The sequence below is a fragment of the Lampetra fluviatilis genome, chromosome 43, assembly GCF_964198595.1.
Source record: "Lampetra fluviatilis chromosome 43, kcLamFluv1.1, whole genome shotgun sequence".
Lineage (NCBI taxonomy): Eukaryota > Metazoa > Chordata > Hyperoartia > Petromyzontiformes > Petromyzontidae > Lampetra > Lampetra fluviatilis.
The window spans coordinates 2209795-2234823 of record NC_136317.1 but is presented as its reverse complement, the minus strand read 5'-3'; the positions used below and the strand labels follow the sequence as shown (position 1 = coordinate 2234823).

The 25029-nt window shown below is 49.9% G+C and overlaps 1 protein-coding gene across 6 annotated transcripts in view; it reads left to right on the top strand.

The window, feature by feature from the left end:
- The window catches only part of LOC144947007 (diacylglycerol kinase delta-like), a 69500-nt gene extending 44663 nt beyond the window's left edge, over positions 1-24837 (top strand). For 5 of the 6 annotated variants that reach the window (XM_078876118.1, XM_078876117.1, XM_078876121.1 and 2 more), the window contains 17 exons: positions 84-263; positions 1938-2094; positions 3866-4093; positions 4602-4724; positions 5669-5750; positions 5888-5998; positions 6839-6935; positions 7311-7418; positions 8019-8132; positions 8776-8910; positions 9841-10055; positions 10474-10582; positions 11417-11503; positions 12105-12224; positions 12471-12579; positions 13261-13386; positions 13656-24837. In XM_078876118.1, the coding sequence (XP_078732244.1) occupies positions 84-263; positions 1938-2094; positions 3866-4093; positions 4602-4724; positions 5669-5750; positions 5888-5998; positions 6839-6935; positions 7311-7418; positions 8019-8132; positions 8776-8910; positions 9841-10055; positions 10474-10582; positions 11417-11503; positions 12105-12224; positions 12471-12579; positions 13261-13386; positions 13656-13774 (2220 nt within the window). In that variant the 3' untranslated portion in view covers positions 13775-24837. Of the gene's footprint in view, positions 1-83; positions 264-1937; positions 2095-3865; positions 4094-4601; positions 4725-5668; positions 5751-5887; positions 5999-6838; positions 6936-7310; positions 7419-8018; positions 8133-8775; positions 8911-9840; positions 10056-10473; positions 10583-11416; positions 11504-12104; positions 12225-12470; positions 12580-13255; positions 13387-13655 lie in introns of all 6 variants that reach the window. The other variant, XM_078876119.1, reaches the window with a different exon arrangement.
- The last annotated feature ends 192 nt before the right edge of the window (positions 24838-25029 follow it).

Sequence of the window (25029 nt, the reverse complement as noted above, 5' to 3'; positions counted from 1 at the left end):
ACAAGAATCGCATTTAATCAATCGATGCATCGTGATGGTCCGAGTGTCAAAGTGTGCGTGTGCTTGCGTGGCGATGATGGCAGTGTGCCGTCCTGAAGGAGAAGCTCGACTCCCTGCTGCGAACCTTGAACGACGAATCTCAGGCCACCGCCACCCTCCACGTCGCCACGGCAACACCCCCCATCGCTGAGGAGACTGAGAGCGTGGGGGACCCCGATGGAGGCGCGGCAGCCAAGGAGAAGGGGGTCGTGACCCCATCGCTGGTATGGGGATGGGGGGGGGGGTTTGTTGGGTGGAGGGGGCAGAGTTCTTTTGACCGTCGCCACCCCCTGGAACTCCCCATTAGTTCTAAAATGAACTCTTTTTATTTTACCAGGTAAGGCCCACTTAGCTAAATAGCTCTTTTTCAGAAGTGACCTGGCCACAATTATTTAGCTCAAAGAAATGGCTTATCATCACGAGGAAATTTATAGCAGCCAAATACTCGAAACGCATATTGATTCTAAATGGGGAGGGAAAAACCGGAGGATCCTGAGAAAAATGTACACGACCACGGGGAGAGAGAGAGACACGCAAACTCCAAATATACAGCAGGCGTCAAGGTCGGGATTGAACACACGACCTCCTGCATACCAGGGGAGGTAGTTAACATCTCCTAGCCACCCTCGACACGCGTCACCCAGCAGTCCGCGCGCCGCTTGTTGTGGTTTTCCGGCGTGTCGTGGTTTTCGGCCTGGGTCAAAGGTCATTCGTACTCGTGTCCAACGCAAGACGGTAGGTCGCCGAATTTTTCTGGTCAGGTTGATCCCTCGCTGTACTCCCCCGATTAATTAAAATGACAACGCTAAATATTGACAAGAGACGGCAAGTGAATATTCATCGATTTATAGATGTGTGTTTTATGTGTATTTGTGCTTATGTATATTTACATGTATATCAATATTTACGTATGTATTGTACTCGCACATGTGCGCGCATCTGTATAAGTGGGGAGTGTTGGCACACTGCGCGATAAACCTGGCGACTTGGGTTAATGTAATCGTAGTTATTGCTCAGAGTTGAAAGGCTTTGGTGTGGCAATAAAATTCACGCTTCTTTGATTGCTCCTTAGCCGGATAAGTAAAATAGCCATTCTGTTACAGGTCAGATGACATTTTGTGCTAACCATTTTAATGGTTTTATTTTGGCAAATAATAACATTGTTTGTTATGACTGCGGTATTGCCAGTATTGAGGGATATTATCAACTAATTGTTTTTATTTCATTGAACGTGACCAGGTTTTTCTCACCCCTATTGGGCAGCTATAAATGTATTTGAATTGAACTGGTAGTGACCCAGTTCATGGTGGGGATGGAAATTTGCTCGTGGTTTTTTTGCGAGAGCGACCGCGTACGTTGAGGGGGAAATGTGGCCTCGCAGACCCTGAGCGAACCTGAATTTGTCAACAAAAGTTTGAAGGTCATTTTCGAACACGCTGCATTTCTCGTAGCCAAATATTATGCGTCGTAATGAAATTTGGATTAAACCACGTAGACCACCCGCCACCCGGCATAACCAAACAAAGCAAAGCAAGTCGCACGTTTATTCTGGCTTCCTTCGTGGAGTTCCAAGTTATCATCTTATCCGATTGCTAAATTTGGTTGCAAAGATTGCTCTCCAATTTAAGCGGGTGAGCTGAAACAACAATAACACGCGCGTTAAACGCATCTGCGCGTGACAATTTTGCCCGTTGTCGGGTTTTACGACTGGAATTTGTCCGGATCATTATTCACGTGGCATAACCCAGCAATCAATAACGAACCATCATCTCTTCTCACATCAACTTTGCGTCTTCATCATCATCGGCCACAATCAATCCAGGACTCGGGTGTGTTCCCCACAGCCGCGTACCGTCCCCCCACAGCCGCCTACCCTCTCCTGTGTTGCGTGAGTTCAGGCGGACGCTGCCCCAGATGCTTCCCCTCCCTCCATGGGCCCCCGCCCCCCCCGCCGCTCCTCCAAGCCCCAGGTGTTCCGACCGCGCGAGCAGCTCATGTCGCGCGCCAACAGCCTGAAGAAGGCCATCCGACAGATCATCGAGCAGGCTGAGAAGGGTGGGCCTTCATCTCGCACGCACGCACGCACGCTACTTGCACACGCCTATAACACTGTGTAACTATTTTTTTTTTGTTCCTGGGTAGTAAGTGTTGTTTCCTAATTGCTTAAAGAGTACAGAAAATGGCTATTATGCCCCACAAAGTGAACGTGAGCTACAGGACTGATTGCTTTCATACCGGCACTTAAAAATGTTTACTGCTGCCTGTTTACTGCTGCCTATTGCTATTAAACGCACATGTAACTGTGGCGAAACATCGACCATGAAACGTCGATTGGCAGAAGACCTTTGCCAGGGCTACAAATCGGTCCATATCACGTGCCAGGGTCCATTCACTACTTTTACACTTCGTAAATCTGTTTGAATTGTGTTATTGGCTGGCAATGCAGTACACGTACAGCCCTCTTGCCGGTATACTGTTGGGTGAGGGCCTCCCTCCCCCACACCACGTGGGTTATGGGAGTTATTTTTTTAATTATAAATTATGTTTTATTGCACATCCTCCCTCTCACAACGTTACATTGCAACATCCTCACATTCTGGAAGGCATTTCCAGTTGCATTGACGGTATGCAGCATACTGGACTCATCACAGCAGGCAGGAGGGGGGGGGGGTGACTTTACCGAAAGACCAAAATAGTAGGAGAGGGGGGGTGATTGGCCAGGTCATTGCCATAATGGGAGTTATTTGCTGATGCTTTACCGTGCTGCGTGATGTTGAAGGCAGGGGAGAGCATGGACGTGAGAACGTAGTGTGTGGTTCAGTGGATTTTCCCACACTGCCCCCTGCTGCTCAACACAGAGCCCTGCAAGCCATTTGTTCGGTTGTGGCCTTTCTCACGGAGCACGTGAATGGAGAGGCCGTGGATAGAGGCCAGAAGCGACCTGGCCACAACTATAAACTATATATTTTTTTACAGGTAATGCCCTACCACTGAGCTATGTAGATCTTTTTCGAAGCGACCGGGCTAAAAATGATAGCTCAACGAAGTGGCTTATCACGTGGAAATTTATTGCAGCAAAATACTCATGCATTTTTCTAAATGTGGAGGGAAAAACCGGAGGACTCTTGAGAAAAATCCACACGACCACGGGGAGAGAGAGCCATGCAAACTCCAAATATACAGGTGTCAGGGTCGGGATCTAATCCACGACCCACATACCAGGCGAGAGGGATTAGACTTGTATGTTTAACACCATTTTGGCCTAAGGATCATCATTAATTACATATATTTCAAGGCAGTGGTATTGACGAATGCGTAGAGTGTTTTGTTACTTGTGTCTGTAAAACAGTGCAGTACAGTATCACCCAATAATGTGTTCGGGCATGCTAGTGGCCATCCATTCAAGCACTCTCCAGGCTCAAAATCCTGCTAAGCTTTTTAAATATTTAACGACATCTTGGGCATATGCCGCATTACAAAACAACACTTGCTATAGAAAATAATAATTATTTCTCAAACTTCGATTTAAAGCTTTCGTGACTGCAGGGATTCATCTTCTTGGTTCTTTCGGTAAAGTCACGTAGAAGGGAAATAATAAAATAATAAAAATAAACCAATTAAATAATTCTCATGACGTTTCGGCCACAACGCAAGCAGCCGTCCTCAGGTGAAGACCAGGTCTGTCGGGGAGACAGACGCTGTCGGGGAGACAGACGTGAGAATTATTTTATTATGTTTTATTTTTATTATTTTATTATTTCCCTTCTACGTGACTTTACCGAAATAACCAAGAAGATATTTCTCAAACGTTTTGCTTCACCCACAGCTGTGGACGAGCAGAACGCGCAGACGCAGGCCCACCGCAGCAGCCTCCACCCTGACGACCATCCCGCGGAGGCCCACGGGGTCACCGTGAGCTCCGCTCCAGACGCCGCGGCCGCCGCCGATTGCGAGGACGACACCGCCCCCGACTCGGCCGCCGCGGCCGTGCCGGCGTCGGCGGCGGCGACGCATGCTCCAAGTCTCGGCTCGCGATCGGGCCTCACCCGCAAAAGTAAGAGAGAGGCTCGGAATGTTTGGGGGGGGGGGGGATCTGGAGAGCGTCGGGGTGAAATGACACCTCGTATCCCGAGCACGATTTTTACATTTTGACCGCAAAGTTGCTTTTGTAGAACTGTCCACAAGTATATAAGAACGGGAGACGGAGCAGAGCCTCACCATTCTGGCGAATTGCCCGATGATGCTGGATGCAATTGCCAGCGAAACGTTGTACTCAAATTGTAAATGTTGTGATTTCACGCTTCAACACACCGGTGGGCTAAAGCAGTGAACTATTTGTCTTTTGTCAACGTGACACTTTTTTACTGATTGGCCGTGTCGGGTGGTGGAGGGTTACGACACATTTATAAATAACGCGATCTAACCCAAAAACGTTGATTATGAATCATATTGGTCGCGAAAGCCTACGTGTTAAACTGTCCACAAGTAGCCTGTAGTGTGCCCCTTTGATCAAAACTCCGCTACATCGTTGACTCACGGCGGCGGCCCGGCTGTCTGTGCAGGTTCCAGGGCCTCGAGCAAGAGCAGCCTGCTGGGTTCAGGGACCCCCGGGGTGTTTGGAGTCGCAGGCCTCAGCGGAAGCAAAGAGAATCTGCCGATTCTGAACACGCGCATCATCAACCAGAGTAAATGGCACACACTCGCGCGCGGCTCGTGTCACGCGCACAACAGGGCCGCTGTCGCGTGCGTTTAGTTGTGAGCGCCCGTTTGGTTGTCAGCCGCCATTAAGGCCGACATAGGAACAGGTGGGGGGGGTGGTGAGTGCTGGTGCGAGTGCTACACGCACGCACACACACACACATGCTTTTGTCACGCTCTGGCCCTTCGTGTCATCGTGTCTCTGTGAAGCTGCTTGCCTCTGATGTGCGCTGCTTAGTTCTGTGTCTGCCGTTGTCCCTGTATCTCATTTGCGATGGTTCCATGTCTCTCCATGTCTCCGAGTGTCCCCGCTATTTCTCACTGGGACTCACTGGCTAGGTGTGCAACTACAAGATGAGAGCCACTGATGGGTGTTTTACCTATTACACTTCCATTCTAAGATGATGATTGATGATGGGCTGCGTCAACAGCTTGATGGTGATGATATGTGTTACCTTTGTCTCAAGCGTGATGTGTCCTGTGGCCTTGGTTGCCCGTGTGTGTGTATGTCTTAGGTGCTCGCTAACAGCACTTGCCCCAACAGTCTGTTAAGGCTATACTGGGGGGATCTTTGTCTTTTTATGTGTTTGTTTTGTGTGCTTGTGTCTTTGTGTATACGTGGAGCGGCGGTGTAGTGGTTATCTTACCGCGCTATGAAACCAGCGACCCGACTTCAATTCCCGTTCACGGCCAACACCAGTGACAATTATCTGAACTGGTCCTGTGCCTCCCCTAGGTCGACTCAGCCTCCAATGAGTACCTGGAGCTGTGCGTAAACATTGCCACTCGGGAGACAAAGGCGGTCGGGCGTTGCGGTGAACACTCACCCCCTCGTGTGCCGTCCCAGCCTTCATAGGTGCTCGCTAACAGCACTTACCCGACAAGTCTGTCGAGGCTATAGTAACGGGGATCTTTGTGTGTACGTGTGCAGGTCTGCGTGCTGGCCTCACTGCGTCGCTCTTCACGCTGGGCGCCTGCGTCTCCCCTTCCATCGCCCCCGACGCAGACTCACTGTGAGTCCCAGTGGTGCTTGCGTGCGTGCATGTTTAGAGTATTTGGCTGTGTGCACACGCGTGTGCATGTACGCGCACGCGTGTGCATGTACGCACACGTGTGTAACATTCTGTGTGTGCGGCCTGCGCGTTCACAGTGAAGGCTACACGGAGAAGTGCGTGATGAACAACTACTTTGGCATCGGCCTCGACGCCAAGATTTCCCTCGACTTCAACAACCGTCGTGAGGAACACCCGGAGAAGTACAGGTGCCTCCTCTCGCCCTCCTCACCACTCCACGCTCACCCCGACCCTACCGCCAACACACGCTCCAAACACCAACACACCGTTATCAATCTTGAGTTTGTTTCTGTTGCCCGGCCCTCTGACATGCTAATCTTCTCATTGGCACACCTCCGGTGGCTGGGCCGCCTCACATTTACATACAAATTTTTTCTCTAGCTCCGCCCACTTACCCTTGGGTTTGACCCACCAAAAGCTTCTGTAACCTCTTGTTGCAGCAGCAGCTCTTTCTCCTACGTCAGCAGTCCTCCTGCTGTGTTTGTTTCACCTGATGACGGTTGCTTGTGTTGTGATCGAAACGTCGTGATCTATACATTTTCTATCTACGTGACTTTACCCAAAGAACCAAAGAGTATTCAGCCTAAATCTTCACATTGTCTATATATATAAGGTGTGTTCGTGTTTCCCAACTTGATTCCCATCGCGCCATCGTCTCTCCCACACCAGTGGTTCACCCTGTGTCATTGAAAAAATTACCCGTGAAAGGAGATATTATAGAACTACTGCTGAGATTTCTTTGAGTAGCTGTTTTAATCCATGCACTGCGAGGTGGGGGGGGGAGGGGGTTGTTTGGTCGGGGGGGGGGTGACACTTTCCCACACGCCCTGCTACAGAGAAATGTTCATCGCATGGAGTCAAGCAGACATTCTATAAATGTAGCCAATTTACGGGAAAAACTTTAATTTATCGTGAGCGGTTTTTTTTTGGACGCGCTTTGCTGGACTCACTTTTTGTGCGCTCGCTTTTTGTCTTTTCCACCACTTCGCGCGCAAACTGCGGTCTCATTGTGCCCCTCCTTGGTCTAGGAGTCGAACCAAGAACATCATGTGGTACGGAGTCCTGGGCACGAAGGAGCTGCTCCAGAAAACGTACAAGAACCTCGAGCAGAGGGTCCTGCTGGAGGTGAGGACTCATTCGTTGTCACGGCCGTCGAGAGTCTTTGACGGAGGAGTTAGAGGTTGGTCTTGAGCTGGGAAACGGTGGGTCGGTAGTGTGGATGACCAGTCGGAGGGACTTTCCAGACTCAGAGGGTAGCAGAGGAGGAGCGAAGGTTAGGCAAGAAGCCAGTCCATCTTGAAGTCGGTGAGCATGATCTTTTTTCATGCGTTGTACAGATAAAAGTAATTGTCCAGAGATGAAGGTTTTGATGCTGGAAATGAAATTAAGCTTCCTCTTAAATGTATGTTGCACTCGGACACTTTACAAATCCACATTCGTGCGTGTGTCTTGTCTTTCCGCGTGTGCGAAATTCCCCAACTGCCCTCGCCCATTGCCCAGTGCGATGGGCAGCCCATTCCCCTGCCCTCCCTTCAGGGCATAGCTGTGCTGAACATATGCAGCTACGCGGGAGGAACCAACTTCTGGGGAGGCACCAAGGAGAACGACGTGAGTTGGCGAGTGCTCTTTCACAGTCCCCTGCCTCTGTCCCAGAGGTCGCAAACGGGTTTTGATTCCTTACCCGTACCCGTACCCGGCCGCACCAGGGTCGCAAACGGCTACCCGTACCTGGCCAGGTACGGGTAGCCAGGTATCGGGCAGGGTACGGGTATCGGGTACCCGGTTGCGACCTCTGCTCTGTCCCTCACACCCGTCACAGACACACCTGTCAGATACTCACCTCATCATCGTTATCACCCCATGATCGGTCCACCACTGGATGAAGGCCACCCCAAGCCATCATCATCGTCGTCGCTCACAGCCCTGCGATGTAACAACCCGTCTAGCACCGTGGCACGGGACCTGACCCCGTCGCTCCATCTCCGTGGTAGACGTACTCTCGGGCGCATTCCGCTACTACCAGCCGCCACTCCGTCATCGGTTTCGACCACCGACCATCGTCCCTTCTCGTGACGCATCCGGCCCAGGCCCACTGCGATCCAAACGCCTGCGAGTTAAACACAGCTCATGGGAGGTGATGCGAAAGGGTTGTTTTGCTCATTTGTTCCGGGTCTGCCTTTGCGCCTCCCTTGCTGCCCTGTGTTACAGACTTTCACGGCTCCCTCCTTTGACGACAAGATCTTGGAGGTGGTGGCCGTGTTTGGCAGCATGCAGATGGCCGTGTCCAGAGTTATAAACTTGCAGTACCACCGCATCGCTCAGGTGAGAAGATGGAGGAGAACACGGCCCCTTGTTCAGGAGGGTCATGCCAAGCTTTCGCGGTCGCGAGTGATGTTGCTAAGTATAATGATCCCAATTAAGTTATTTTTTCAGCATTTTAGTGTATGAACACATCCGAGAGGACGTCCGCTGTGGAGATGGAGCGATGAAAATTAGCTCGTGTGCAGACTCGGTGGATTCGTTACATCATCGCAGAATCGTGAAACGTGTGGCGGTGGTTGGGGAGGCCTTGAACCAGAAGTGGACATTTCATCGCTGGCGACTGATGACGATGATTTACAAACATTTGCGCGCGTGTGCCGTGCCGCACCTGGGGAGCGGTGGCGCAGTGGTTAGCGCACTGCACTACAAACCCGGCGACCCGAGTTCGATTCCTACTCGCCACCAATATAACAGAGACGGTTATCTGAACCGATCCTGGGACTCCCCTAGGTCGACTCAGCCTCAAATGAGTACCTGGTGCGGTGTGTAAAAACATCGCCACTCGGGAGACAAAGGCGGCCAAACGTGGCTACTGGCCAACCATCCTCTCGTGTGCCGTGCCGGCCTTCATAGGTGCTACTCGCTCACAGCACTTTGCCCGAACAGTCTGTTAAGGCTCCACGGGGGATCTTTGTCTTTGCAGTGCCGCACAGTGCGAATCAGCATCCTGGGGGAGGAGGGGCTGCCCGTGCAGGTGGACGGGGAGGCGTGGGTGCAGCCGCCCGGATTCATCCGCATCGCTCACCGCAACCGCGCTCAGATGCTCACGCGGGACAGAGTGAGAATCGCCCGCCTCCACTGCAGCAGCAACAGCAACAGCACTGACGATGCTGGAGAGAAGGGGTTCAAGGGCCTGCAGAAAAGGGCTGAGAGAAGGAGTTCAGTGGCCTGCAGAAGGGGACTGAGTTATCGCTACTTCTGAAGGCAGTTTCGGAGGCGCCGAACCAGTTATTGCCGAGATCTCGGTTTGAAATATTGGGGCTGGATCTTTCAAGTGTCAAGTTTATTTTGTTTAACCAGATGGGAACTCAAAGAGTTCCGATTGTTCTCATTTGCAAGACCGATCTGGGTTCACCAAAAGAAATTATAATTTGCAAGACAATACTGTAGCAGACGTTGAACAAAATATAAATCTGAGCAAAAATAACAGATTATTTTTAGACTGATCGTAATACAATTACAAATAACAGTACATAATCGCTATTCAGTTTCAGTTTTAATTTATTAGGATTTACCCTGTGAGCCATTCGGCTCTTGATTTGGGTTCAACCGCAACAAACAATAAAATTACAAGATACACCTAAAATTCATTGTACACAAATCTAAACATCACGTACGTAGTAAACAATAACATCCTACAGAAAAAGCACAACCCTTCCATGCTGTGTACAGAAAGTGCAAAAAATTCAATTTCAAAGACAAGGAGCCAGTGCAAATGAGATACAGGTCCAAGATCTTACACCGAGAGGTTCATAATGATGATTGCCATGACAGTAACAATGACAACACTGGTTAGGATGACAATGAGTGTGACTTAAACAGCAGTGATCATGTAATGGACGTCTCCGATTCGATTTCCCATCACGGCTGTTGAGAAAAAATGTACAACTTTATTAAATTCCCCATGCCTCTGTTTATCCAGCAGTATAAATGGGTAATGATGATGATGATGATGACGATGATGACGATCCGTTTGTGTGGATGCTAGGCTTTCGAAAGCACGCTAAAGCTGTGGGAGGACAAGCAGCATCGCGATGATTCTGCACGCCCAGGCTCCCAGCATGCCTTACAGGGGGGCAGCAGCGATTCCCAGCATGCCTTGCAAGGGGGCAGCAGCGGTGGACTGGTGCCCGAGGTGGTTGGGGGAGCAGAGGCAGAGCAAGTTCATCAGTTTGCAGAGACTGCACGATTGCTCATGAAGGAGTGAGTATGTGTGCGTGCGTGTGTACCTGTACGTTTATGCGTTTGTGTGTGTGTACAAATGCCCAGTGTGAGTAGTGGGGAGTGGTGACGTGATGGTTAGCGAATTGTGCTACCAACCTGGCAACCCGGGTTCGATTCCCAGCCACGGCTTTACGTTGGTGACGAATGATATCTAAATTGGTCCTGGGCATCCCATAGGTCGGCTCAGCCTTAAAATTATAACTTGGTGCAGCGGTTTAAAACATCGGCACCGGGAAGACAAAGGCGGCCGTGCGTGGTCCTGGCCACACCACCCCCCCACGTGCACCGTGTGCCGGCCTTCCGAGGTGCTTGCTTACACAGCACTTGCCCCGACAATCTGAAAGGCCTACACGGGAGAGGGGGGGACACCTTTGTCTTTTGTGTGCGTGCGTCTCAGGATCCGCACGGCGGCCGACTCTCACCACGCCCTGGAGCAGGAGCTGGCGCACGCGGTGAACGCCGTGTCGCACGCCCTCGCCACCATCTACGCCAACACCGACTCCGAGGTGCCCCCTACCGTTCGGGCGGGGCGGGGGGCGGGGGGCGTGTGGGGTGCTCGTCGACTCGGCAGTGGGAAACTCGCGATTTCAAATCCTGGTGTGGGGCGGTGAGGGGTGGAGGGTTTTGAACGGCATCCATCATTCGTCGTCCGACTCCCATCTTCTTCATTCGTCGTGTTCGTTGCCATCATCATCTTCGTCATCTTCTTTATGTGTTCGTCACAATCATTATCATGTTTGTCACAATTATCATTATCTTTATTTCTCTTTATTATTGTAATCAACATCATCATCATCACCCCTCTGGTGCCAACTAAAATGGGTAGCGTCACTTTATGGGGAGTTAATAGGTGTTGTTTCGGCGATACTGGCTCCTGCCATAGGAATGTGGAAGTTCCACCCCAGCTCAGCACCAAGCAGTGGAGATGAAGACACGAGCACTGTGTCAGCGTCCGTCGGTGCTCACAACATGTTCCCAGGGGGGGTGGAGCGGGGAAATCTCGTGTTTTTGTGTGTCGGTACATACATCTCTGCATATAAGTGTATGTGAATTTGTGTAGGTTTGGATGTGTGTATATGTTTGTTGATATTATGTTGAACTTATTTCACGTCGTACGGAGCTAACCGTGATAATCGGAGGGGCGGGGGAAGTACCCGGTGTGATGTGTAAACATCGCCACTGGGGAGACAAAGGCGGCTGGGCGTGGCGTTGGCTACCCACCCCCTCGTGTGCCGTGCTGGCCTTCATAGGTGCTACTCGCTAACAGCACTTGCCCAGTAAGTCTTGTCGAGGCTATAAGATGGATCTTTGTCTTTGTGTGTCCCCATCCCATGGCACAGCCACTGAACCAGGCGTTGGTGCTGGACCTCGTCCACAAGGTGAAAGCGCTGCACAGCGAGACAGCCCAGCTCCTCTGTGGGAAACTGGTACGATCCACCACTGACCTTAATAGGTGCTCGCCGACTGTATGTGTGTTCAAGGAACCATCGTTGTATTCGCCAACATTATCCGTCTTCACTGTCATTGATTTTCACCTTCGCCCATCTTTTGGGTTGTCGTCGTCAGCAGCGTTTTCAACATCGTCTCCATCGCAATCGTCGTCGTCTTCGTCGCGTATTCGTACGTGGGTAGTGACCAAATAATGGGATGAATCGAACCAGGGTCGTTAAACGATAACCGCTAAATCTTTGACCGTTTTCAGAGATCGACTATGGATTCCGAAAGTCAGGAACCACTAATCGTTTCCTGCTGAACTTTACCGATGAATGCGCCGATTTGCACGCGCGAACACACAAACCGCACGGGTGGCAAGCCATCGGTACGAGAGCAAATGCATCAAAGCATACAGGATTAGTTGGCGAGCGTTGAACGTGTCACATGCAAACGGAGACACTCGTGTGTATCCGTATGAAATGTGTGTATGAACTTTTAACACCGTACGTAGCCAACTGTGCTAATGGGAGGTGTCTGTGCGTGTGTGCTTGTCGTATCACTGCGTGCGTGTTGCATCGTCGTGGTGGGGCGTAGCTGCTGGACACGTCGCACGAGGAGCGTCTTGGCGCAGCGCTGGGCAGCGTCGAGCAGGAGTTGCATGGCCTGGGGGACATCGCGTGGCTCTCGGGGAGCGTACGGGCGTCGGACTCGGAGGTGAGGAAGCGCGCCACTCGCTCGTTTACCGATCCGATTACTCACTCGCTTGCAAACTCACTCGCGTATACACTCATCCGCACGCCCAATCACTCGCCCGCTCAAACATTCAATCACTCACCAATTCATCTACTTAAACGCTCATTCACTCACTCACTAATTTAATCACTCACATACTGCCTCTCTCTCACTCTCCTCGTGTCTCCCCCGTGTCTCCGTGTATCTTCACATGCATGTGGAGTGCAGGGCGCTCTGATAGAGTTCTCCAAGAGGAGCCGAAGCTCAAAGTTCCGTCTCTTCCGGAGAGACAAGAACCACAAGCCGCGTGACAGCAGAGGGCTGGCTCCCTTCCCTGGTACGTGGGCCCATGTACACTGCCTTGCGCTGCGTGCCCACGCCGCTGTGTTCATCATCATCTTTGTCGTAACAGACGGCGGAGTAAAACATAGCGAGAATTCCTGCTCAAAATAGCAATCGTCTCTGTTCGCATCCCTGAGAACAACGGTCGAAAATCCACATTCCCACGTACACGCCCCTGTGCCGTGTCTGTAACTGCTGCTCTGTGTGTGTGACGGTGCAGCTGCATTTGTGTATAATATTACCGCCGCACGTGCATTACAAACCCAGTTACCCGAGTTAGATTCCTACTCACGACCAATAACTGTGGATAAATGTTAACTGGTCCTGGGCCTCCCCTAGGTCGACTCGGCCTTCAACGAGTACCTGATGCGGTGTGTAAACATCAGCACTGGGAAGACAAAGGCGAGCGGCCGTGGTGTTGGCAACCCGACACCCCCTGATGTGCCGTGCCGGCCTTCATAGGTGCTCACCAACAGCCCTTGCCCCAACGGCCTGTTAATGGCTATACAGGGGATCTTTGTATTTGTGTGTACCACCACCACCACTCTGTACGAAACACAATCACTACTGATATAACTCTGCCAATGTGTGTTTGAGCACGCGGCGTCTAATGTTGCCGACTGGCGCTCCCGCGCGTGTCCGCGTCTTTGCGTGTCCGTGTGTCCCTGTAGTCCAGCAGTGGGGTGTGGAGGAGGTGGGCGCGTGGTTGGAGCTGCTCTCTCTGGGCGAGCACCGCGAGTCGTTCGCTCGGCACGACATCCACGGCACGGAGCTCCTCCAGCTCGAGAGGAGAGACCTGAAGGTGCGGCCCGTGAGAGGGACGCGAGACACGCGATGCTCGTCGCAGAGAGACAAACCACTGGACAGACAGAGAGAGACGCACCACTCCGTACAGACGCACTACTCGATGCACACACAGATACACGCTACTCCATACACAGACATATACACTATATGTTACGCAGACACTACTTGTTACACAGAGACACCTTGGCTCGGTACGCAGAGACATAGTTCCCTACCTTATGTGCTGCCCCCCCCCCTTCTTCCTTGCTGTGTTTACTCCATCAGGAGCTGGGCATCTCCAAAGTTGGCCACGTCAAGCGAATTCTCAACGGTATCAAAGAGCTCAACAAGGGACCCGCAGGGGAGTTCTGAGAGCCTCCAAGCATTCACCTCTCATCAAGTAGGTCCCGTGACAAGGGAGGTCCCACCACGGAGGTCCCACCACGGAGGTCCCACCACGGAGGTCCCACCACGGAGGTCCCACCACGGAGGTCCCACCACGGAGGTCCCACCACGGAGGTTTCAGCAAGGAAGTCTCATCGTGGAGATCTCATCGTGGAGGTCTCAACATTGGAGATCGCAACAAGGAGGTCTCAAGACGGAGGTCTCAAGACGGGGGTCTCAGCAAGGAGGTCCCGTCAAGGAGGTCTCCTCACGGAGGTCTCGTCACGGAGGTCTCGTCACCAGCTCATCGGGTCCACCACGGAAGCCCCACTACGGAGATCTCATCACTACGGAGGTGTAGGCCTCACCACAGAGGTGTAGGTCCCACCACAGAGGTGTAGACCCTAATACAGAGGTTTAAGGCTCCAATACAGAGGAGTAGGCCCCACCACAGAGGAGTAGGCCTCACCACAGAGGAGTAGGCCCCACCACAGAAGTGTAGGCCCCACCACAGAGGAGTAGGCCTCACCACAGAGGAGTAGGCCCCACCACAGAGGAGTAGGCCCCACCACAGAGGTGTAGGCCCCACCACAGAGGAGTAGGCCCCACCACAGAGGTGTAGGCCTCACCACAGAGGAGTAGGCCTCACCACAGAGGTGTAGGCCTCACCACAGAGGTTTAAGCTGCACCAGAGAGAAGTATGCTGCACAAGAGAGGACCCCAGCACCTCAGCCTCGTGTTGTGCGGGCTCCTGCGCAGCGTCTGTTTGTCTATTCCACTACCAAAGGCCACGGCAGGACTGTGGACTTGACCAAAACACAGGGGGGCAGATGCCCCCCCCCCACTCCCCTATTGAAAGCAGCCAGACCGTCAGTGTGTGGGTGTGCGTGCGGGTGTGCGTGCGTGCGCGTGTGTGTAGACTTGCGTGCGTGTGTGTGTAGACTTGCGTGCGTGTAGACTTGCGCGTGTGTGAATGGGTAAAGTTCTAGGGGTGGAACAATTTTACTGCCCCCCCCCTCCTCTTCCAAAGGTGCTTCTATGAATTGTCAAGATTTGTCGTCTCCATTTGAGTCAAGAACAGAATGTTGTTTTGATACATTGTAAGGAATGGTCACACCTCTATAGGCGGCGGAGACAATTTTAACCTATTACATACAACATATACAAGTCAAAAAGCATCGATCCGTACAGACGTGGTACGATGCTTGTTTCCTAAACGCAAGGTTCAATACGATGCGGTGGATTATTCCAGCCCGAGTGGATGGGTATATTGGGGTGTGTGGGTAGGCACGTGTATGGATATTGTGTGCATGTATGTGTGTGTGTGCGTATGCATGTGTGTGTAGATTTACTTGTGTAGGTATGCATTTGTGTATGTGTTCGATGTGCGATGTGTGTGCGTGTGTATCGGTATAGGAGGTCTGTGTGTGTTGCATGTGGAGATCAGTGAGGCGGTGGTTGGCGTGCTGCGCTACGAACCCGGAAACTCGAGTTAAATTCTCGTCTGCAGCTCACGTTAGTCTAAAGCCTGCCCGAGGTCAAATTAGCCTTAAATGAGTTCCTGTTGCAGTTTATTAACACAAAAACCCCCTTGTGTGCCATGCCAGCCTTAATAGATGCTCGCTAACAGCACCTTCCCCAACAATCTGTAAGGTTTGTACGGGGAGATGTTCGTGTGTTTGTGTGTGTGTATCCTGTGTATTTAAGTTAATTATGCGCATTTATTTAAGTTTGTGTGTAATCATGCAAAAAAACATCTGTGTAGTGTGCGTGTAGCGTGCGTGTAGCGTGCGTGTTGTGTGCGTGTTGTGTGTCCTGTGATTGCACACCCATGCACTGTGCTGGCTGTTTTATTTTTTATGAACCTTGTTTGACTTTTATACTGAAAAAAAAATGAAAAGGAACAAAATGGTAAGGAGGAGGAGCGTGTGTTTTAACTGTTGTAGCTTCATCACGTTTGTGCCATGATTGACGCGACCAAAAAAATAATAATCCAACACTTAAAAAAAAAGATGAAGAGATTTTTTTAAGTTTTAACGTCGGGTTAAATTTTAAACCCTTTTTTAAATTAAAATCGTCGAGGATATTTTCCAGACCTTAATATTTTGATTGTACATGTCTTAATTTGCAAGGTTGGCGTTCTTAAATTTATTACTACTATTAATGTTATTGTAATTGGTGTTGTTTTAAGCTAAATGAGGTTTATGATTGGAGTGAAACATCTGTAATAGCGTGCGCTGAGTGTTGAAAAAGTGATCGTTTTAACGTGTGCAATATCTTTTCTCCCACAAGTTGAGAGGTGGGCGTTTAAATGTGGCTCACCACCGAGCCAGCCGTCGCAGTTCAATCCCTCCTGCTGCTCAGAAGTTGTACACATCGCATGGCAACACGGCAGTGGCCCCGATGGGTTGCATTTGTGGCTGGAGCAATGGGTTGCATTTGTGGCATCAACAACAACAACAACATCAGCAGTAGCGGAAGCATCGTCCTAAGCAGCCACATTCTAATCGCCGTCATGCTATCGTGTGTTGGTTGGCTAGGGCCAAGTGGCATAGGTTATTGTTGACGAGTTTTTAGTATAGGGGCAGGGCTAGGGTCTGGCAGGCTTTTGTGATTTGAGCTCGTTCGAATCTGGTGGTCTCGAGTTGTTCGTTCTATGGCCGGTCATTTGGTTGGCCGGTGTGGCTGGGGCTACGCGTAGAGTGGTTGGCCTAGTGTGCTTTAGGGATGGATATTGACGTGACATTCGGGCTCGGGCATGCGCTAGCTCTATACGTACTGCTTCGTGATGTTGTGTATGTTACGTAGTATTCACGTGCATTGCGGCTCTTGAAATATTGAGTTTTGTACCGATTTCGAAAGAAAAAAAAGGCTCCTTGTAATTTTGCTTGCCGTCCCCTGGGCTAGGGCTGTATTGTTTAGCGCGGTTAGGTTCAGCAGTAGAGTTTAGTTGGTTGGTGTGGTTACGGACGGGGGTAGTACATGGTTGGCTTTTGTTAAATGGGCCAGTCTCTGTTGTGTTAGTGTGGTGAGGGCGCGTATGCTCGACCCACAAACTGTTTGCCCCCCCCCCCCCATCCTTGTGTTTTACCTTTGCCAATCTGCAGGAAACAACCTCTTGTTGTAGCTGGAGCAGGGATTGAACTGTCGACTTGCTTGCAGGCTGGCTCAGTTGGCAAGCTCTGCCCAGCGGGCAGGACCCAAACCCCCACCCCATTGGCCGCGCCAAACGAATCGACTTGAATCATTCGTCCGTTCGAGAGCTCCGGAGTGCGGGCATTGCTTTTGTGCGGGTGTTTATTCACCGTTTTTACTCTCGTCGGTGTTGTATCAACGGTTTCGTATTTCAGTCCGCGTGCTAAAGGCTGATTATTATTTTTCCAAAGCGGCCGGAACACTTTGATGTCGAGTGTCTTTTTTTTCCTGGCTCTAATTTGCCAGTTCCGTGCACGCGTGTACAAAAGGGAGCAAATGGGGCAGTGTTTCTTGCACTGTGCTACCAGGCCAGCCACCTGGATTCCATTCCCGTCCACGCCAGTGGCGAGTTGAATTTGAACCCGTCCAGGGCCCCATCTCGAGGTTGGCTCGGCCTGAATTGAGTGGAGGGTGCAAACAATCAGCACCGTGGAGATGAAGGCAAGCAAGAGCGGTGTTCCCACACTGCTGGCCTTAGTAAGCGCTCGCTAATGGCGCGTGTGCATACAGGCTTTGAGTCTAAACGTGGGGTATTTATATTGGTGGCTACGTATGAATATTTGGTGTATTTTGATGTCACTGTGTCAATGGCCAGGTCTTTGAAAATTGACTGTGGTCCATAGAAGCCTTCTCTTGAGAATGGTGTCACAGGGTTACTTACATTCCACTGTGTGTCTAATGACACATTTACATTGACAAGGCCTTACTACCCCTACCCAGTATGTAACTTACCAGGGATCCAACTCCTAAAGACTGACTAGGTAGGTAGCTAGTCAGTTCCCCATTGTAATTGTTCCGTAAAATGCAGGAGGGCTGATGGAAAAGTCTGTGGCTTGATATTGAAGGGGAAAGGTGCTTACAATAAAGGGCGAATGTTTATATTTTTTTTATTATCAAGGACTACAAACGCTCAGTGCTAAATTAACTGTCCTCTTATGTTCATTGGAAATTTGAGAACCCTGAAAGACAAAAAATCTCAAACTACAAAAACAATCGGGGAGAATCGAGATAAATCTGAATAATTCCCACATCCACAACTGAAGTGGCTCCCAGTGCCGTCCAAATGTCTCCCCAACCAGAGAATCGCTTGTTGGGAAAGTGCACTCTAATCGTTACGGAGGAGCGCTGCGAGTAGTGAGCTCCATGGGTGCTAGAGGAGCGAGCCAAGAAAGTTATTCTGAGCGGTGGTAAAATTAAAGCCTTGGTACATTGATGAATGCTTCGGACTTGAAGGAGGGGGGAGCCGTGTCGAGGAATAATAGAGTTCTCATCAGGGCCACGTGTTGCTCACTGGATCAGTACATGGAACTTTCCATCAGCTGCTCTCCTGAAACTACGTACATGGAGGTCCGGTCACTGGCTCACTCGGAGGCGTTCACATACAGCGAATAACTCCCCAAATCGCTGAGCTTCGAGGTGACCGGGAGATGGTAAGAGATGAATTGTGTTTCTGACCGATCTGTGTTGTGGACTTGAGAAAACTATCCCCCCTCCCCTTCTCCCAAGTTATGCGTGCCGTTTTCTCCGGGTACATTATGGTGACGTTGTTTTTTTGTCAGCTGGCCTGTACAAATTCTTATGGCTATCGTGTGTGTGTGTTCCACCAAGTCTCTGTGGAGCGCTCATGCCAAAAAAAAACATTGTGGTGTAAATACGAGGACCACTCAAAAAGATGTCTGACTGCACAGACAAGGGACCTGTGGCCTATATTTGTGGTCGTGTTGTGGCTCCAGTCATTCCTTGCAGGCGGATTCGCCAATATAGTCGGTTGAAGTCGTGACGCTGATGTTGGGCTACAGAGGTGTTGACCGAGGTGTTATAATCCACACCAAGAATTCACATCCATTCTAGCGCAGGCCTAACGGCTCCGTGTCCGCTCCGTAGTTTAGACTCACAACTCAGAAACTCAACCTGCGCTGTTTATTCTGTAGGGATATGAATAATTATAAACTTGATTTGAAGCTTTCGTGACTGCAGGAATTACTCTTTGGTTTTTCCGGTAAAGTTAAATAATAGAATACGACGTTTCGATTGCAACACAAGCAACCGTCATCGGGTAGAAATACATTTGAGAGAGAGAGATATTCCTGTAAACATTCATGCCAACGTTTGCTTTATTTTTTTAAACATACAATCATTACTGATATTGGCTTAACATCCCAATGCCGCACAAGTACAACGGTAATTACTCAATTTGGAATGCACACAGCAGAAGCAGCAACATCGCCCCACTCCTGCTAAAATTTGGCAGGGCCCTCTTAATGATGAGTCTCGAGATCTTTCCTGGGTAAACAAACGTACTTAATAATACAAATGCATTTCCCAACAACTTCATATCTACTCTGCAGCCCAGACCCAGAACTCCACACCCATCCTATAGATCTGTCTCATCAAGAACTTACTCAGGTTTATTTAGTTTAGTGTCTTGTTAATATTTTTTTCTTTTATGGCATTGCATGGCGAGGATGTATACAATTTTTATTTGATTTATGAAAAAATAAATATGATGAGTGGGCGAAGACCCCAGGGCCAGCCCAGGACACTTTGGCGGGCGTGGAAACGCCTGGGAATTCCCCCAGGAAGAGCTAGAGTCTGTCGCCAGGGAAATGGAGCTCTGGACCGTCACTACTCAACACGCTGCCACCGCGACCCTCACCAGGACAAGCGGATTGAGAAATGAACGAACGAGTTGGCTGGATGAATTTCATAATCGCGGTGTCGGAGACAGTGAGCCAGCGCTGCTGAGATGCTGGAATAATTCTAGATTTAAGGTTTTCGTGACTACAAGGGTCTATACTCTATGGTTTTTTCGGTAAAGTCAACGTAGGTAAAAAAGAAAATTAAAATAAATTAAATCACGACGTTTCGGAGGCAACACAAGCTCCCGTCTTCAGGTGGCACCGTCACAGCAAAATTACTGTATCAAGTGGTACAGTAATTTGATACAGTAATTTAGCTACGTGACTTTACCGAAAAAAACAAAGAGTATGCTGGAATAAATTCTGGGTTCCAGCCACTCGTGTGATGTAACCGGCCTCTTGAGGTTATATGATTGATGGTCTCGGCCCACCTGACAGTGACTGTACAAATCGAACCGTCACATTGACTTTGGTCTGTTCCTCGGCGTTCCATTGCCGAGCTATTCGGGAGATGGACTCCTCCCAACACAACTGCAGAGAACGGTCAAAGTGGTGACAGAGAGTTCAATCGTATCGAGGAACGTCCGCGGAATGGCACCACAGATACAATACAATTTGGATCCGTATCGTTTGTCCATTTATGCCATTTAATCACCCGGATAGATAAAGGATAAATAACATATAACGTCTAAAGTGACCCATTTTCAAGACGCTTTTCAGAAATTAGGCCGTATTTATTTTGTATATGGGTATAGGCAGCCACACGCATAGGCAGAGGAAAGCCTTGAACCTGGATTTGGATCCAGGGCAGGACATCAACAGCATGGTTAGCTGTGGGAAGGGAGTTCCAGACTGGAGGCAGCGGAAGACATTCGCCGCAGAAACCACTTCTGTAGGAGTCACATGTGCAGCAGGCCTCACCGCGTGTGTTAATCGTCCCCATATCTTTATTATAATTTAAAACAACATTAGCCCTCGGAGCAATAGTGGGCATGCCACATTCAATTTGACACGTTGGTCTTTTGTGCAGTCAGCTCGCTACGCTTGAGCATCCGGTTGAATGTATCGGTGGTGGCAATCCAGAGTCAAAAGCCAGAATCTGCATTGTAGGCGCTGCCCTCGTGAAGGCTCCCACTCATCTAGCGGGTCTTCGGGCAGGGGTCTCGAGGCACTGATGTAAAATAGCCCTTGGCATCAGACGGAAACGTCTTGCGTTTTGTATTTGGGTTTAAACAATTGTGAGTCGTGCAGCTAATTATGTGGGTGGGGGTGTGTCTGCACATTGCTGTTGGTATTTCTGTGTATGTGACTTTGTTAATGTGTGCGTATCGCATGTGTACGTGCGTTGTTGTCCGAGTATCTTTAGGCATCAATGCACACGTATCTGTGTTGCATCGTTCGCCTGTCTGTGTTATGTGTCCCATGGGCACGTGTGTGTCATCCATATGTCTGTACATACTCATTTATGTGTATGTCTGTTAACGTGTTAATGTTTAAAATATCTGCCTAGGTATTTTGTACAATCAGACACTCAACCCCCACAGCTCCCAATCGGTGATGGGGCAGTTGTGGAGAGAGTGGAGTGTTTCTCATACCTGGGCAGTGTGCTTATGACCAGCTCTCCGAATCAGTTGAGCGGCATTATCTTTTCATTGGCTGTGTAACGTTGTGTGGAAGCTACCTGTTCTGTCGCTCCACACGAAACTTAAGGTCTTCTCGGCCACGGTCATTCCATCCCTTCTCTACGCTTGGGAAACGTGGGCCCCCCTTAATTGAACATCTTCGCTGGTTAGAAACATTTATGCTGGCCTGCCTACGATCCATCCTGGCTTTAACCAGGCTGGATTGTGTGAGGAGCTCACAAATCCTTGAAAGATCTGGACAAAGTGCCATCGGTTAGCTCCTCTGGCAGGCAAGACTGCGTTGGCTGGGCCATGTAGCCCACATGCCCAGCCATCGCATGCCTAAACAGCTTTTGTTCAGCCGGATAGAAGGGGCTAAACAGGCACGGCACGGGCTTGAGAAGAGATTGAGTGATGTGGTACAAGAGGACGTGGAGCTGAGTGGACTTGCCGATGACTGGTACTAGCGGTGTCAAGATCGGCCTCTGGTGGAGGCTCGTGAAGGACGCTGCTACTGTGCAGTTGGAGGCAGTCGCCCTCCAGCAACAACGGAGGGCGGAGGAGCGACGCTCACAACGAGCGGAGCGCCGGGTGGCTAAAACACAGCATGTTGGCACAGTAGAGGGCACAGGTGGTGCATCAGCCACTCATCTAAGTTGATCCATGGCTCCTGGGTCTGCCCCGTGACCTCCTGCCAGCGGGCGTTCGACACTTCACGTGGCCTTAACGTGCACTTAGCCTGGCACAAGGGCCGTGGTGACGTCACTGCCACTTAGTGGCGAATGGCGGTTGTTATGTTTAAAGATACGTCAAATTAAGTAGATTACACAATTAGACACCAGTCATTCAAACATTTGTTCTGAGGCCATTTTAAAGCTACTTAAAAATCACTAAAAACGATTAAATGAAGCTAAAATTTTAGTTTTTTTTACTGGCTTCAGCAAATCATTCGATGACTGATGGTTACATTTTTTAAATATCTACCCAAAGTGCTATTTCACCTACTTTATGAAGTTGGGTCAAAGAGCATAAATTCTAGATTTGAAGTTTTCGTGACTGCAAGGATTCATACTCTTTGTTTTTTTCGGTAAAGTCACGTAGGTAAAATATTAAAATAAATTAAATCACGACGTTTCGGAGGCAACACAAGCTTCCGTCTTCAGGTGGAACCGTCACAGCAGTGAAACGTCGTGATTTAGTTTATTTGAATTTTTTACCTACGTGACTTTACCGAAAAAATCAAAGAGTACAAAGAGCATAACGTTTGGCCAGTGAGGTCACGTGCATCGTCTGATGACTGCACGGTCCACCTGGTAGGTGCGCGCGCTGTTCACTAAGTGGGGGTGACGTCACCACGGCGCTTGTGCCAGGCTAGGTCCACTTGTTTTTTTTTTACAATACACACCTATGCACATGCCCCATAATACAAACACACAAATCCAGCACTGTTCAAACACTCACCATTGGCCATAATTCTATTGACCTGTGTCAAAGTAAAGGTCAAACCAACGCAGCTCATTGGTTCATCCACCCTGCACCCCCCGCCCCCACCCGCCTTTTGGCCACTCCCACTGCCCCCTGCCCCCAGTGTAAGTTGCCACCTGTCCAGGTTTGACCCGTACTGCTGGAGTTAGCGCTTTTGTGTTCAGGTGGCAACCGGAGTAGATTTGTCTCGGGACCTGGTGGCACTGTGTCGAACTCGATTGCAAGTCGACCTTAGCGCGCTGAGAAATATGATGTCTGGGTTAGGTCTGGGGGGGGGGAAACACACCGAGTCGACATGTGTGAAGAGTTTAAATCGTGGTGGCTATACTGTAAAATGTAAACCAACACATTCTGCCTTGTGCAATTGACAGCAAATTTATTCCAACATGATGCCCTCTGCGGTTGTCCAGCTAGAGAGCACATTGGGTCCCCCCCCCCTTGCCTTTAACATCCGGATGGATATAATCTAGATTTGAAGTTTTCGTGAGTACGGATGGATATGATAAAGGTTGTTTTTTTGTTGGGTTAGATCACGTTAATTTGTGTCGTTAAACCTGCCACCACCCGGCACAGCCCAATTAGTAAGGTTGGTCACGTAAACAACAACATGCCAATTACTGCTTCAGCACACCGGTGTGTTGGAGAGTAAACTCACGACATTTATTGATTAAACAATCACCCTTTCACATGGATATTATTGGTCGCGAAAGCCTCCGTGTGAAACCACAGCGGGTGACTGTTGTCGAGCAAGCTGCTTGCAATCAAAATGTCGCGAGTTCAAATCCTAGAGAGGGGGTTGACCCAGCTCCATGATCCGTCTCGAGTCGGGGGGGGGGGCGTGATGGATAGACTTGACCTGGTATAGGAATGTGGACTTTCCATGAGCACGAATTCCCTCCTTGAGACTCGTTTGAGCAAGGACGTCTCCACGTTGACTTGCCCTTCGAATCGCAGCGTTGGTGCGACGTGTGGGATCCCAAGGTTCTCCAAACGAATTCCGCTCTAGCCGTGTGAGCCCCTCTCACCCCGTGAAACGCCTCGGGACTGGGGAGGGAGGAGACCTTTCGCTGTTAGGAGGCATCGATTTGTGCTCGTGTTGTGCGGTTTTCTGTCGTGAACTACTTGCAGCCACGCGTGAACCTATTATCACCCACACGTGTGTTGTATGCACTTCGCAAACGTGCACCTAATGCATGTTGTGTACGTCAGCGAATGTATATTTGTGTTGATGCTTAAATGTACATGCGTGTAACGGATGCGTGCGTGGGGAGCGGTAGTGTAGCGATTAGCGCTACGCTGCGCTACCAACCCGGCTATCCGAGTTCTGACGGTTATCTGAACCGGTCCTGGGGCTCCCCTAGGTCGACTCAGCCTCAAATGAGTACCTGGTGCGGTGTGTAAAAAAAAAACATCGCCGCTGGGGAGACAAAGGCGGCCGGGCGTCGTTTTGGCCACCCACAAACCCCCTCGTGTGTCATTGCTTTTTGCTAACAGCACTTGCATCAACAGTCTGTTAAGGCTACACGGGGAGGGGGGGTCCTTTGTCTTTGTGTATGAATACGTGCACTGTGTGTGTGTGTCTATACATATCTGTAAGTGCGTGTACGTGTCGTACACATTCCCAGCCTAACCCCCGTTGCCTTGCCAAGGCGAAGAAGGGCACTGTCCTTATTTATTGGTTGGAACATTGTGGAAGAGAAAGCGAAAAGTTGCCGTTTTTGCTTCGTTCGGAGTTTTTTCCCGCCTATTTATAAACAGCCTCCGTGTCGAATGTTGATGTGCCCCCCACCCCCGCAAAAAAAAAAACATTCCCTGTGCCCCCCCCCCCCCATGCAAACAGGACGTGTTGCATATGAATGTGCGTGACTTTGAGCTATTTTTTTGTACATAACGCATTTTGAAAAAGAAGGAAAAGTGACGAGAAGGCATTTCGAAATACCTCATTGAAAGTGAACGTCGTCTGCACGTGCACACACACACGAAAAATACAGAATATCCACTCTTCCAGTGACTTGTGAATGATTCATTATTTGTGTAGTCGTAGTCGTCGTCGTGTTGTTATCGTTACCCGGAGGAAAGCACACCCAAAAAGTAAGATGCGTGGTACATTTTTTGTTAAATAAAATGCTTTTAAAAAAATTTGATTTCATTGCCAAAAACTAATCTACGCAGATCGACGCATTTGCATTGGTGAGCCGCGTGCGGTACGTTACATAGCGATCGGTGTATGTTGTCTTTTCCTTCCGACAACACGTGAAGTGTCCTTCCTCACAGCGCAGTGCGCTAACCCCTGCGCCACCCCTCCCTGCCATCAGCGTTGACATTTCCCCCACA